General features: G+C 41.8%; 1 protein-coding gene across 5 annotated transcripts in view; it reads right to left on the bottom strand.

The window, feature by feature from the left end:
• The window catches only part of epb41l4a (erythrocyte membrane protein band 4.1 like 4A), a 50263-nt gene that overhangs the window by 23015 nt on the left and 11464 nt on the right, over window positions 1-15784 (bottom strand). For all 5 annotated transcript variants that reach the window (XM_053644685.1, XM_053644687.1, XM_053644689.1 and 2 more), the window contains 5 exons: window positions 8276-8380; window positions 5026-5077; window positions 4684-4762; window positions 4441-4538; window positions 4115-4235 (listed from right to left, as the gene is read on the bottom strand). In XM_053644685.1, the coding sequence (XP_053500660.1) occupies window positions 4115-4235; window positions 4441-4538; window positions 4684-4762; window positions 5026-5077; window positions 8276-8380 (455 nt within the window). The remainder of the gene's footprint in view (window positions 1-4114; window positions 4236-4440; window positions 4539-4683; window positions 4763-5025; window positions 5078-8275; window positions 8381-15784) is intronic.

Raw genomic sequence — 15784 nt, 5'->3', positions numbered from 1 at the left:
TGAAGAATCCATGCTGAATGTAGTGAACTCCATTGTGACCAGCACTGTGGCTTTCAGAGCCGCGGGTTGCACATCTCTATCCAATCCCACTCGATGAACGTCAGATCAGCAAAGCATGTTGGTTCAAAGAGGCCCATTCGGACACAGTGTGGCAGAAAAACCTCCCAGATGTTGCTGTACATGTACATACACTACATGGTCAAAGGTTTCTGGAAGTCTGTGGTTCTTCCCCAAACTGTTGCCATAAAATTGGAAGCACACAATTGTATACAACGGCTTTGTATGCTGCAGCATTACAATTTTCTTTCACTGGAACTAAGGGGCTTAATCTTTTCCCAGCAGAACAATGCCTCTGTGTACAAAGCGAGCTCCAGGAAGGCATGGTTTACCAAGGTTGGAGTGGAAGAACTCGAGTGTCCTGACCGCAACCCCACCGAACAGCTTTGGGATGAACTGCACCCTAGGCCTCCTCACCCGACATCACTTGCCTGACCTCACTAAACCTCTTGTGGCTGAATGAACACGAATCCCCACAGTCACGCTCCAAAATCTAGTGGAAAGCCTTCTCAGAAGACTGGATGTTATTATAACAGCAAAGGGGAGGACTAATAATTAAATTCCACGCCAACAACATGACCCCCAACATGACGTTTCAACTCGTCAACTTTGAATCTTCTCAACTACCAGTTCCTTCGCTGTTTACGCAGTGACGTCAAATCGACGTACGCACGCAGAGCGAGCGGTGAAATTAGTTTCGAACAGTGTAAAGTGTAATATACTCTATATTCGCCTTTAACCCTTTTGCCTTATTCAGAGCATATGCAGGAAAAATCACATCCTTTGCTTCGGTATGGCTGATGGCGGTGTGAATTTCCCCTCCGTGAGGCATCGTGAAGCTGGGTGGAGCAGTCGATGATTGCAGATCCCCTGTTGTAAGTGCCCTGTTATTTATTGCCGCTGCAGGGATTCCGCTTTGCTTGTCCCTTTCATTAAGCTTTCATCTGACTGTGGAAAAAAGCTTGAGAGATAGCCTCTGCTGGAAACAAATACAAAATGAAATGGCATAAACTATGTCTCAATTACTACAGCAACTGGTGTAGAATGAGGATCGGTGTCAAACTGGGGCAGATCCCGTTACGCCTTACTCCTTCACCTGTATTTTACTGCCTTCTTCCTTCCTCCGTTCCCACTCTCTTTCATTTCGCTTTCCTATAACGGAGCTTATGGAGTGTCACTTCATCTATCACCGAGAAGCTGAACGAAGAGAAATCAATCCCTTCTGACCGATTTCCCATTATCCGTGGCAGATTAACTCCTCACAGCGTGCCCAAGAAACAGCAGCATGCGGGTAATGATTCAAAACTGAAGGCAATTTTGAGAGCTGAAAAGGAAACTTAAGTTCCAGCAGTGTGACCAATGTGATAGTCATGAATCACACACACACACACACACACAGTGACTCATATCAGAGCGCTGGGTAAAAGGAACATGACTCAATCCATGACCAAGTCACTCCCTGTGTGCATTAATCACAGAGCATGTGATCAAATTTATGATGCAGTTTATGACTTGCGCTACACATGTTTTATGAAATATAACGAACCTGCCATGCACAGTCATGCACTTGCTAATGTGAATCAATACAGCAAGGTTAATCCCGCTCTAGTCAAGGGTTTGGTTCTTTATATTCTGTTTGAGGTTCCAAGTACTGTGTGCAAGAGGCTGCATTTCCTGTACAGAGAAGAAGTGAATGAGAGACGTTTGTGTGGAGAGTTTTTCCTCTTCTGTAATTTCATATTTATAGCAGATCTGCGCAGTACGTATTATGGATCAGATAAACAAACCTGGCCTGTCACGCCCAAAAAAGAAATTCAACACAACCAAAAAAAAAAAAAGAGGTTCTACCCCTCTCGAACACAAATATTCGACCTCTCTTGTGCAAAAAAAAGAGGTTCCAACTCTTTCAAAGCCAAAAAAGAGGTTCTACTTCTCTCGCACAAAAAAGAGGGTCGACCTCTCGTGAACAAATATTCCAGCTCCCTTGAACGAAAAAGGTTTCAGCTTCTCTTGTGCAGAAATATTCAACCTCTCACGCACAAACATTTAATATCTCGTGCAAAAAAAAAAAAAGAGGTCCAATCTCTCATGCACAAATGTTCATACCCAAAAAAAGAGCTCCAACCCCTCTCGCATGCAAATGTTCAGTCTCTCTTACACAAAAATGAGGATGAACCTCTCACAAAAACATTTAACCTCTCTTGCACAAAAAAGAGGTTCGGCCTTTCCCGTACACAAATGTTCCTCTCCTCTGACACACAAACCTTTAAACTGTCACACGAATGTCCAATCTCCCGCACAAACACACAACTCCTGTCATGCACAAATATTTAACCTCTCGTACTGTGGGTGTTTCCGATTCTCTTGCGCAGTACCCCAACCTCTTATGTGCGTTAAAGTTTCATCCTTTCATGGTTTTCATATACCTTTTTTCAGACCCGGTGCCTGATATCTGAACACTGTAGATATTCAAGGTGACGCTGTATTTGAAAGCTCGACCAATTTCAGAATGACTAACTTCACATATATTTACAGATACACAGTACGTCCCCACATACAAACAACGGTCTCGGGTCTGATCTATTTTCTGATAGCATGGATGGATCCTGATCTGCTGATTTTGCGCCACTCTCAGTCACTCTCCTTTTTTAAACACACTTTCTCACAGTGGTAGTGCTTTTTTTCCCGGGATATATCAAGCCAGCCACATTAATCTCTATTCTTAACATTTAAGCTGTGCAAAGAATCGGCCAGAATCCCAGACCTGTGCTGTATGTGCACCGCTGACTACCAAAGTCTCTAAATTCGAGGTATTGAACTCCAATCCTACAGCACAGATACGTGTTTTTGCTGCTCAAACTAAGCAGGTTTATGCTGTGTTTTAGAGCAAGGAAATCAATGTGCTGTGCTGATGTTGGGCACAACTGCATTAGAAGGTTAACAAGATAAAACACTCTGAGTATTCTTCTATCATGTGCAGCTCCTGCGTTCGTCCTCCTGAGGAACAAATCTCTATATTGGATGGATGTCTCTTAAGATTCTACAGCAATACAGCTGTAAAATGTATTTTAAAATACTCAGACGGTACTGAGTAAAAAAGCAAACTGCATTTTTTTCAAACTGCTGCTCATCCTGCGTCACAGGGCGGCGTAACACACTCGGAGGAAAGCGCTGTCCGCCCTCTTCCGCATACGTGAGCTCACACATGCATGATCGTGACATGATTGGCTAGTGTCACTGTGATTGACAGAAGAGAGAGAAATACTATTATTAGTAAACACGGAAAACACGCACGGGTATGAGCGGAGTTAAGCTTTTTTTTCTTTCCTTCTTTCTTTTTTTTTTTAACTAAATATTAGTTTTCATCTGTCATGTTCATTGTTATTGCATGAATCATTATTTCTGCTAGAAGGTCAACCACACACATCCACACACCTGAACTCATGCTTTGACCTTTCCTCCTACAGTACTGAAAGCATTCACCCTCCAGCATTACTCAGAGAAAGTCCAGAACAGGGATCATGGAAAACCGAGCAACTCTGCCTGTCTGAGTCCTATTTCCCATTAGAAAGGTGTGGACTGCGGCCGGAGGGAGGAGTCCTATAGAATTCTGCTTCAAACGACATTCCAGTGGGAATGAAGAAGGACCTGTTAACTTGTGAACACTGTAAACACATGTCCTTTCATACACACGAAAAAAAACAGGGAATGGAAGGGTCTCTCGTTCTGAGGGGGGATTTTATGATGTCAGGTGTACCTGCTGGATGGCGTGAGTTGTAATTACTGCATTCAACAACTTGGTAAACACTGTAAACATGCTCACGTTTAAGGGATGTGTTGCTACGGTGTTCAAGGCACTATGCTACCTATGGTATGTTTTTTTATATTTAGATTTACACTTCGATTATCGTCAGTTTTAGTGTATTGTCCCAGTGTGGACTCATTATATGCACTAAAAATATGCAAATGTACCATTTGAGACACAGCTAAAGTCTAACGGTCCTCTGAAGAGTGGGCGCGGTGGCAAAGGATCAAAGAGAGCGCTTTTCCTGCTTACATTAGAGTTTTGTGAACCTGCTCAATCGCGTCCTCCAAGTCTTCTTTCTGGTCTGGAACAAAGCGATACTCCGACACGTAGCCTGGCATGTGCTTGTACGGGTCATAATCTCCGAGCTCGGCTGCAAAAGACAAAATCAATCACGCAGATTAGTGGGTCCGAGAGAACGGAATTTTATGGTCACATATTACACCCCGTACTTTATATATATATATATATATAAGCATGGGAAAGAGCAGTAGAAAGAGTTTTATGACCTGGTTTTCAATATCCAGCTACAAAGTAGTGGAAAACAGAGGGGGTGAAAACTTAATATTCATACTTACACTGGATCGCCAGAGCTGCCATCTGTGCACTGACATTGAAGGGACATGGAATTCTTCCTTGCAGCACATCCTGCTTTATCTGAAGGAAGAACTGGTACCTGACACAAGACAATAAGACCACATCAAACACACACACACACACACACACACACACACACAAAGACTCAATACTGTATTGTACTGTCATTTTCATATTTCTACCCTTCAGCTACTGTGGTATCAGATGTTACACAGAATACACACCTTGTAATTTCCTCCTGTAGTTTACAGGGATCCTCGGCATAAAATTTAACTCCGAAATACAGTGTGTATGGTGGGCCGGCTGCAAAGAAAAACCAATGTTAGGTACTATTTTCTCGCATCTACTCAATTCATTCACTCAATTGACACGCAAGCAAATGCAATCTAATTACGCCGATAGCAGTTTGCATTCAATCGATTTTTAATCAGAGACAAAAAGAGAAGGGAGGTAGTTATAAATTCAGTATGTATTTACCAGTGGACTCCTAAGAGACATTTCTAACATCCGGATGTCACTTTATGTCATTATCAATGCCGTTTTCTCTACAATAAGGTTATACTTACTTGCTATAAGGTCTTTATGTTCTGCCAGGGTTTTTGTCGGATCTAACCAATACTGCAAAAAAAAAAAAAAATAATAAAAATTAATAAGAATTTTTAAGCTGCACGCAGCATTTTCAGGGCCCAAGCACTCAGACTCGGTGAGCCACACATTCACAGATGTGCTATAATTGTTGGCTAAGCAATCACACGAAAGCAGAGCCATACCTTTAGACAAAGGTAGTGTAGAGTGTAGTTTCACTCAAGATGTGTATGTTTTGATCACAGACAATGGTGGAATTCTCTCGGTCTAGATGAACAAATGGGCAGCAGGGTGGCGTTGCTGCAGGCACTGCTGCTGTGAACCTGTGGTGTTGTCTCTTGCTACTTTGACCTGGGATAATGATTGCTACTGCTCTGACCTGAAAATTGATTTCTTTTTGCAATCTAAAAACATCTATGGTATTTATGTTTTTTGTTTTCTCATCAGTCTGGGCCTTTGTTCCAACTTTAAGTAAATTTGGTGATGATTGGACAAAATCTGTAGGAGGAGTAGCTAAATTTTTTTTTTGACAAGTGTGGAAATTGATGTCATAGGTTGCGTTGAACTTGTCTTGACCCAGGGAATCCAGAGATGCCTGGCTTTTAAATTTTGGAAATAAGGTTCAAAGGTTATGACCTTAAACACACTTACAAATTAGGACCAAATCTGACCCACTGGTGGCGCTAGAGTGTTGGCGCCACTTGGTCCAAATTTGGTCAGAATATTTCTTAGACCCTCGCCAATCAGTGTGCCAAATTTCACAACTTGTTACCAGACAGTTCTATGATCTGCCACAGACACCCTAGGCAGAAGAAGAAGAAGAAAAGGGAGAATAACAACAGGGTGCCTACGCATCTTCGGTGCTTGGCCCCCTAAAAATAATATTAATTTATACCTTCAGCATACAGGATCCCAACCCTGGTCCTGGACTGCCACTTGTTCTGCATATTTAGGACTAAAGCACAGCTGCATCGCTCTCTTTAGCTAAAGACGGCTAAATCCCACAGCACCACTATCAGGACTGTGGGTAATGGAGGAAACCGAAGTGTTAACCAAAGTGAAAAGACCATGAAAGAAATTTCAACTAAAAAAGAGCCTGGATTCCATTAAAGATCGAGTGTTAATTATAAAATGTAATATACAAGCCATTCGGCTGGATCTTTCTTAAAAGCAGTTAATCAAGCATTGAATGCTAATACTAATCATAATGATAATATTCTTATGAGGACAAACTTGCAAAATACGGCGCACGATACATGCCGTTGTATTCACATGCTAAACACGCCTGTCTGCGAGTTTTTTGTTAATGAAAAAAAAAAAACAGAAGAGACAGTTTATTAAACTCTCAAGTGCTAAGCTGACTGTGAGTGCCTAGAGATGTTCATTCACGCAGGCAGCGGCATAATACGAAGCCTATTAAAACAGGACTGTAAAACAGGCTTGTTAAAAATTCTGGATAAGAGTCATTACTGCCTGCATCAATAAAACCTGAAGAAGCGGCAGGTCGCGGCACGCAGCACAGAGGTGAGGGAAACACTCTGTGAAGTGACTTAAATGTGCTTTAAATGCTTTTTACGGGACGCGTTGTGCCGAGGCTGGTCTATTAGATGTGTCAGAGATCCGATGTATTACGTATTAAACAGATCCACTCTGTCAGGTTTACAGGCTCCTTAAAAAAACAACGCTGTGCTTCAACGGCGAGTCAAGTCGAGTTTTCTCCAAGCAGCTGCTTTCTTACAGTGTTAAGGCTTTCAGGCTAGTCTCTAAAAAAAATCAAAAGTCTTGCTGTTTTGTGTCTATTAATAGTAACATTGTATGTACTTTTCATGTTTTTATGCATAAACACAAACTATACAGATACAGATAAGGAGGCACGGTGGTTTAGTGGTTTACCCCGCACCTTTGGGGTTGGGGGTTCGAATCCCGTCTCCGTATGCAGAGTTCACATGTTCTCCCCGTGCTTCGATGGTTTCCTCCGCGTACTCCGGTTTCCTCCCCCAGTCCAAAGACGTATTTTTTAAGCTGATTGGCATTTCCAAACTGTCCGCAGTGTGTGAATGGGTGTGTGATTGTGCCCTGCGATGGGTCGGCACCTCGTCCAGGGTGTCCCCCGCCTTGTGCTCCGAGTTCCCTGAGATAGGTTCCAGGCTCCCCTCGCGACCCTGTGTAGGGTAAGCGCTAGTGAAAATGGATGGGTGGATTGACAGATACGGATACAGATAGCGATTCTGTCCTACACCCCAAGTCTAGAGCAATGACTTTGAGCTGTGCAGGCTGTGTGAAAAACGTGCCTAAAATATTTAAAACCTTTATTACACAGAGGGGTTCTATTTAAAACCGCCATCCCCCTATCCTTTACCGTATATGTCCTGCATACAGAGGGAGGTCAATTACCGCTGGGCATGATGAAATTAGAATACGTTAATTGAATTGGCCGATGTTATCTAATAATCACGCTGCTACAGCTGGTGTGTCCCAGAGCACGCTGATTTATGCAAATGGAACACAAAATGGCAGCAACACGGATCGTGAAAAGGAAAAAAAAAAAAGAGAAGATATTTCAGTCCAGTGTTTAAAAGCCTCCTTCCTGTGTCTGTGCGGGCAATTAATGGATCGTGAAATAATTATGGAATAATCACGTCATTAAAAGACACTTTGTATTATGAAAGCAGCTTTCGTAATCAGTGGTCAGTGATGCAGCGTTCACCAGAAATCGGCACTCCGCTACCGACATGGAAAATGAGCCGAGCGTGAATTGATATCAAATGCAACGACTAAATAGATGAGTCATGGAGTCGCGTAAAAGCGCATGAGCCAAAGTGAAAGTATGGCAACACGCCCCCAATTATCATGTCTCGTTTCGTTAATTACTATTTTTGCACTGCTGCGTCAGCAATAAATGCGATAAATCTTGGGAGACGGTTGTGAAGACAAGCCCCAAAAGGTTCTGCGGCTCTGCACGAAGGCACAAATCACGTCTGTGTTGGAAGGAGGTTATGGAAAAATGACTGTCGTGTTTTTCTTTAACGGCTCTTTCATCGCCTTGCTGGCGTTCAGACCCCCTGGGCAAACACCATCACTCTTCACTTCTTAAAACACTCTTTGTGCACAGCTTTTCTTTTTTTTTTTTTTTGTACACCCATCTCTCCACCGTGTATACGAGGGTTTCAGAAAAAAACAAACAAACAAAAAAAGGTGTTGGATGAGGTGTTGGGGAACATCTGTACTCACTGTCTGATGGCTGCGGTCGCAGTAGCGCAGGCCGAAGTAGTCGCTTTCTAAAAGGTTGACGTGGCTGAACACGTAATCCAGCACCACAGAGCCCTTGGTGGATTTCTGTGAAGAGAGACGATAAAATCAATTCTCATATAAAATCACATTTAAAAAATGTTTCTCAATGCATGGGTGCAAAAGTATGCATCCACTTGTTTTTATTTTTTGAATGAATAAAAGCTGTGTTTTATAATTTACACAGTGCTGTGAAAAAGTATTTGCTGATTTCTTCTGTTTTTGTGTGTATCTCATACTAAAAAGTTTAAATCTTCAGACAAAATACAAACTAAAACAAAGTCAACCTGAAACGCAGGGATTTTTTTAGTTTTTTTTTTATTGAATCAGAAAAAGTGATCCAACACCTATCACCGGTGTGGAAAAACAAACTGCCCCTTAAACTTTAAATGTAGTTTTGCCACCTTTAGCAAAAATAATCGCAACCAAACGCTTCCGATAACTGGAGATCAGTCTTTCACTTACTTTTAGGACTAGGACTTACTCACACGCTTTGGATCGTTGTCTTGCGGAATAATCCAGTTGTGTTTGAGTTTCAACTTACGGACTGAAGACAGGACATTCTCCTTTAGGATTTTCTGTCTTCCATGGAGCCATTTTTTCCCAGTGTGTTTCTGATAGTGGAGTCATGAACAGTGACCTTTATTGATGTAAGAGAGGCCTGGAGGTCCTTTGTTGTTGTCCTTGGCTCTTTGTGACTTCCTGGATGAGTCGTCGCTGTGCTCTTGGAGGAATTTTGGAAGGTCGGACACTTCTGGGAAGGTTCACTACTGTGCTGAGTTTTTCCATTTGGAGATAACGGCTCTCGCTGTGGTTCTTTGGCGTCCCAAAGAACGGAATTTCTGGAATTTCTTTCAGTTTTGCCACAGTGTGTTACTGAGTAAGACCTTTTAACCAACTTCATGCTGTTGAGAAAGTTCTATTTAAGTGTAGATGTGATTGAACAGGGTTTGCAGTAATCAGGCCTGGTTGTGTCTCGTCCAGCTGAACCCCATTATCAATGCAGTTTCACAGATTTGGGGAATTAGTAACTATGGGGGCAAATACATTTTCACACAGGCCCAGTTGGTATTGGATAACGTTTTTGCGTCAATAAATAACGTTATCATTTAAAAACAATATTTTGTGTTTACTCAGGTTGCCTTAGATTTTGTTTTAATTTCTGAATCAGAAGAAATCAGGATGGGGGGGAATACTTTTTCACAACACTGTACCTATAAGGAATAAAATTTAATAAAATAAAATCCAATAAAATGTGGAAAACACGACAAAAAAAAATGGTTTGAAAAGAAGCAAAAATAGTTTGCCATGACTCTCTTTAACAGATATGTCAAGGAGAAAGGTGTTAAGGGGAACATCTGTGAAACCAAATACTGTCCATGTACAGAATTAAGGGATAAAACACATCTGGATGTCCTGTTAAAGGAAAATAATCCATGATGCAGCCTGACGTGAAGCGGAGTCACTGTTCCCACTCTGAAGATGATTAAGTGTTTTTTTGTCTTGTCAACTTCAAGATAGAAAACAAAGAAGCTGGTGAGAGAACAAATGTTTATAGTCGCTATAGTGCAAGTGATAACCGGAAGGTTCCACAACATTCAGTAAAAACTGATGTAAAAACAGTATGATGTTCTTGAATTAATAAAAAATAAATTAAATTAATTGTTAGCAAATTTCCCTGGTGACAGCGACCTGGTTGTTGATTATTTTCCTACAACCCTATCGCTTTTGTTTATTTCTAAATATATATACATATATATATATATATATATATATATATATATATATATATATATATATATATATATATATATAAAATGAATTTACTTACCACCTTAATTTACAGTGAGACAGACAGCACAAACTCACTGCAGGACACGGTTCAAAATTCCAGGAAACGATTTTTGCTCCTTTCATTCGTGACAAGCTGCACCTATCATCACACGCCATTATCTTATCTCTGACAGATCTTCTGACACTGGGAGACGCTCTGTGTTCAGCGTCGACACTGAGCAAGACCACAAACCACACGTATGATAAACGTGCTGTGTTTAAGTCTTAAAGGCATGTGCGTGTACGCAGTAAGCGCGAGCTGTCACGACGATCAGACGGGATTTAAAGACGGCAGCGCGTGAAACTGGATGCGTTAACTAAACTGTCAGTGTTGTGGAAATGATCAATATTTCATCAGGGGTTGTTCGTTATTTTATTTTACCGTTAGTCTGAGAAGGTTTTCGCACCCGGTTTCTCTGCTACTGCAGGGGAAAAATGATATAGCCATTACCTAATAACCACAGGTGATCACTTTAAGCCTTACAGTGGATTTCATTAAAATGCAACAATGAAATGTTTTCCAAAGTGTCTACGTTATTCATCGATCTTGGTGAACGTCAAAATTTCAGCTGATCAAATCAAACTCTTTCTAGTGATGAGTGCAGCCTGCAGGAAAACATCCTTTGAAGCCCCTGACACGGAGTTAATCCACAGTTATTGAAGCATCTGCTCCTGTCTGTTAGGCGTTCATGTTCTCACTGGGATGAAAGATGAATGCTCAGTGGACTACAGGCTTTTAACTGAGGTGTCATTTTGAGTCCTGCCCGGACGCACGGCTTCACTGGGCGTGCTTCTCATTTCTTATTTGTGCATCCTCGCTTCCTTTCCTCACGTCTTAGCTCCACCCCCTTAGGATGCGAGGGCAGGATGCGAGGATGAGATGCGAGGAGAGACGTATCGAAGCAAGGTCTGTCCTCGCTCTCTCAAACATCACTTTAAAGTGTAATCGATTAACGATGAGTGTGCTCAGCTGGATGACCTCACAGCGAGCGCTTCAGGGATCTACCGTTATGTTGTTGAAGCTCGGTTAATATCAACATTCTTATTAAAGCTAAACAAACCGATAGTATGTGAAATGTCTGCGTTATTCAACGATGAATTAATGAAGAATACGTAAATGATCACATCTTTTGTGCAGCTTTGCACATCTAAACATGCGAGGGTCAATTAATTACGATACTCACTGTAAGCATATTATTATTGAATTATATTTCACACAAAATTCCATCACATCATCAAACTCGCAGCTTTCCCACGCCGTTTCTCTCGTTTTTCTTTATTAAATTCACAGGCGTGTCTGTGTGAAGTGACGTGCTTAACCTACAACATCTACGCTTATCGGTCACGGCGGAATAGTGTTGATGAAGAAAACACAAATTCTTTTTTTTTTCCTGACCAAAAACCTTTCTGTGATAAAACATGTCGTACATGTCGATGATGTCATATGGCAAGAAATCTTTTTTATGTGATACTGCTGTTACTTTGCTCTATAGCTGCCACATCTGACACATGTTGGCTTCTTTAACAGCACCTGAAACTGGAACAGTGATTGGTATCTGCCCCGGGGTCATTCTTATACTACTCTCTGTGTCATACAATGTGTCACTCTGGTTCACGTTACCCAGTAAAGCCCAGAGCAGAGAACTCCAGGTGATCAGGTGATGACTCCAGAGTTTATGAGCATCAGTGTCAATCCAGTCATGCAGGTTCGACTATATATTTTTTTACACGACTTTCCCCTTGGAGACTGGAGCGCGGAAATATATACGTGTTATACACGTAAGTGTGGAGAGCCTATCGGATTACATGTGTACAAAAGATATCAGCTCTGACACTGAGACTGGTCTCAGTTATACATAAGAGAACATTTATTCCTTACTTAAAATGGGGAAATCATTTTATGAGGTCCTATTTGCCTACGTTACAGGAAAACTGACTTTCGAGTGCTAACGTTTCAAGAATCCAGACTAGCCGTGTGGCCCTGAAGTGGCACTGATGCAAAGTGCTGTAACCCTAGTTGTTGTCAGTCCTGTAACTCAAACCTCTAAGGCCTGAGGGGCTCGGAGCTGAAAATGAGACCTTTCCGACATGCTGGCCAGTCAGTAGGATCCAGACTGACACTGGCAACCTGCTCCACACATTCCTGCCATATCTCTCACCCTGATAAGACAATGCAGATGGTCAGAATGGGGTGGGGCTGCAAAAACAACATTGGGAAGAGAAAAACGGTCGAGGAAATGTGTTTCTGAGTGTTTTAATGCTATTTTACTTCTCTCCTCTCTTTTGACTGAAGAGATTGTGTATAAGAGATAGCTATTCCAGTCTGGAACGGTAACAAAAATGTTTTCTTATTATAACCGTACAACCAAATATCATGGTTTCTGCACATGAATGAGATATATATATATATATGAAAGAGACTGCAGGAATGGACGAAGTGCGCAAGTGAAAAAAAAACCTGAACAAAAACAGTTAACATAATGTAGTAAACTATGGTGACAGGTGACATGAATAACATTGATTATCTCGTTACAATGGCATCAGTCAAGCGGTGGGATATACAGTAGTCATCAAGTGAACAGTCAGTTCTCGAAGTTGACGTGCTGGATGCAGGAAAAATGGGCAAGCGAAAGGATCTGAGTGACTTTGACAAGAGCCGGATTGTGATGGTTAGACGACTGGGTCAGAGCATCTCCAAAATGCCGGGTGTTGTGGGGTGTTCCCGGTATGCAGTGGTTAGTACCTACCAAAAGTGGTCCCAGTGGATTACAGGTGAACAGGATAAAACAACAATACAGTGTTGTTCTTTTACTCTCATTAGTGTATCGTAAAACAAAAGACAATAGGAAGTGCCACATCTGCGAGAAGACCATACAGCAGCCCATCTTGATAAAGCATCACAACTTATCTAGGTTTGCTAAACTAATTAATCTGACCATTAATTGACACCAACCTGGGAGCCTATCCCAGGAAACTCAGGGCACGTCAAGGTGGGGGACATCCTGGACGGGGTGCCAACCCATCGCAGGGTATAACTGCACATACATTCACACACTACGGACAAGTTAGACATGCCAGTCAGCCTACAGTGCATATCTTTGGACCGGGGGAGGAAACCGGAGTACCCGACAGAAACCTGTGAAGCACGGGGAGAACCTACAAACTCGGCGCACAGACATTTAAATGTTTAATTGCACAAACATAATTAAAGCAAGTGACGTCAAAATCCCGTCACTGCTAATTATTTCTCAGTCAAGCTCTAAATCTAACTGACATCAACAGACCAAGATGGATCTTAATTGACCGATGGCCTTTGCACCAGTTTGCCAGGATCAATACTCGGCCAAGAGAAAGGCTAGATTTTGAGAAAGTGTTGAACCTTGAGAAAGGATTTTAAAAAATATATGAAAGCTAACCAAACAGAAATCCTGACTGTGGCTTTACATCCCAGAGGCACAAAGAGGATTAGTTAATTACCACGATTTTCCTTCTGTTAACGCCACGTGTGCTCTCGCTGAACAGGACCAGATGGCATTTTGTGGTAGAATATTCTCCCTAAGGTTACACCACGTTCCAAACACTAACTCTGCCGTTGTTCATTTCTGTTCAATCTGCTATTGTTAAAGAAACTAGTCGGCTTTTAAATGTGTTAAAAGAAGAGGAAAAGCAAGAATAACACAAAACTGACTGTGTTGAATTGACTGTAAGACAGTAAGACTGTTAGGGATACTGGTTCCTGTCCCCTTTCCAGTTCCTGATCCTCAAGTAGTTACTGATACTGATAAGCCTAACTCATTTTGTGTATATGACACAACAGATGCCACATCCTGAAAATCATACCATTCAGCTTTTTTTAAATTTTCTAAAGGTGGTGTTTAATTTTGTGAAGTCAACAGTCCATAAGAAAAGTGCCTATAAAGCAACTGGAAAAATGACATGACAAAATCGACATACAGTAAAACACAAACACACCCGAGTGGATCTTAACCTTTGGGCAAAAATCAGAACCAAAAGCAATTTGCACCTTTTCATTTAAAGGTTTCGGAAATGCCTCTTCTGATGACTGCTCTTGACATTTACCTTGCTGTGTTGTGCTTGCGTGAGTGAAATCGCTGTGCTCTCTGACATGTTTGATCTGTAAATGCTCAATTAAATTGGGGGTATTGAAGTCCTCGCTGCTTTTGCATTCTCTTGAAACATTTTGCGAAAAGCGTTTTTACTGCTGCTTGTCTCAAGCATGACATGACATGCTGCTCAATTATGTGCTTTATCTAGCAGCATGTGAGTTGAAAATTGCATCACGGTGTTGGTATGTTTCGACTCGCGTGCCATACGGTACGGATACGTTATCGGCGTATCCCTGGTCAGACTTGAGCGGGCTCGAAATGTAATACGTTCATCTGCTGGTTACAATGACGATTCCACTTCCTGTAAATCCTACGATTATAAATAAATAAACCTCTCCTATAAAGATTAGTAAATGAGGTAAAGGTAAGTATTGGTAAGCCGAGAGGAAGTTTGTGTTAGTAGGAGGATTCTGGGAGACGGAGTTCCAGGAGGACGTGACAACAACAACAACAATCTGTCCACTGTTGTCTAACTACGATCGAAGACAATTAGGAAGCACATAAACAAGTACAGTGTAGTGTGGAGGAAATCCTGAAGATAACAGTAAAATCAGTAAAAACAATGAAATGGATAATGAACAGTGGCAGAGCTGCAATGGAGGACAAACTAAAACTAATTAAGCTGTAGCAGGATCTATTCACAAATCAACCACAACTGTTCAGACACGGAACTCTCCACTTATGACCCCGCCCGTTCGCGCTTTTCTTTTTGTGTGAGCATCAGTGTGCACAGTGGCTCAAACGAACGCAAGCTGCGACTCCTCCAGCTGCACTAGTCATGACAAAGCGTGTGTTTCTTTATGTTCTCAAATCTTCTCCTTTTTTATTCCGCAATAAAATAATTTGGAAATGTGCAATGCTCGGTTGAGCTGCATCTTAATCTTCCTAGTGTCAGTGTGTCTAAAGGAAAGCACATTAGGAACAGCCACACTTTGTCGGTTGACCATTAGCGCTTCTTTAAATTGGTGTATAACATTAAAAAAACTCTTTTAGCAGCGTGATAAACAAGGAACATGACACAAAGAGCTGAAAAGGCTAGTGTGTGTTTGATTATGTGGCTTGCAGTAATTAGGGAGCTTTTAACATTGTGTGTGTGTGTGTGTGTGTGTGTGTGTGTGTGTGATCAGGAGGGAAGAGATTCATTTGAAATGTTCTTGGAAACATTTTACTTCCCCTGACATGCCCCTCTGTCCCCATGGTAACAGGGTCATTACAGGAGGGGACTGGACCATCTGCTGCTGTCGGCTGCAGGGGTGTGGTGATGACCGTCATTGTGTGTGTGTGTGTGTGTGTGTGTGTGTGCGCGTGATGGTGGGATCCTCGTCAGCAGATGTTCCACACACTGTTCCACACAATGTTACTCAACTCGTCGCTGCCTTTCAGAGCGATATTTATATAAATAAGTAAACAATCCAAAAATATCAGACAAAATATCAGACAAAATATCAGACAAAGAGCGCAGAGTGCTGAGTAATAACACCAGAGCTGGAGT

This window comes from Ictalurus furcatus, chromosome 16, assembly GCF_023375685.1.
Source record: "Ictalurus furcatus strain D&B chromosome 16, Billie_1.0, whole genome shotgun sequence".
In the NCBI taxonomy this organism is placed as follows: Eukaryota; Metazoa; Chordata; class Actinopteri; order Siluriformes; family Ictaluridae; genus Ictalurus; species Ictalurus furcatus.
The sequence above is the reverse complement of the archived record's forward strand: the minus strand, read 5'-3'. Positions and strand labels throughout refer to the sequence as shown.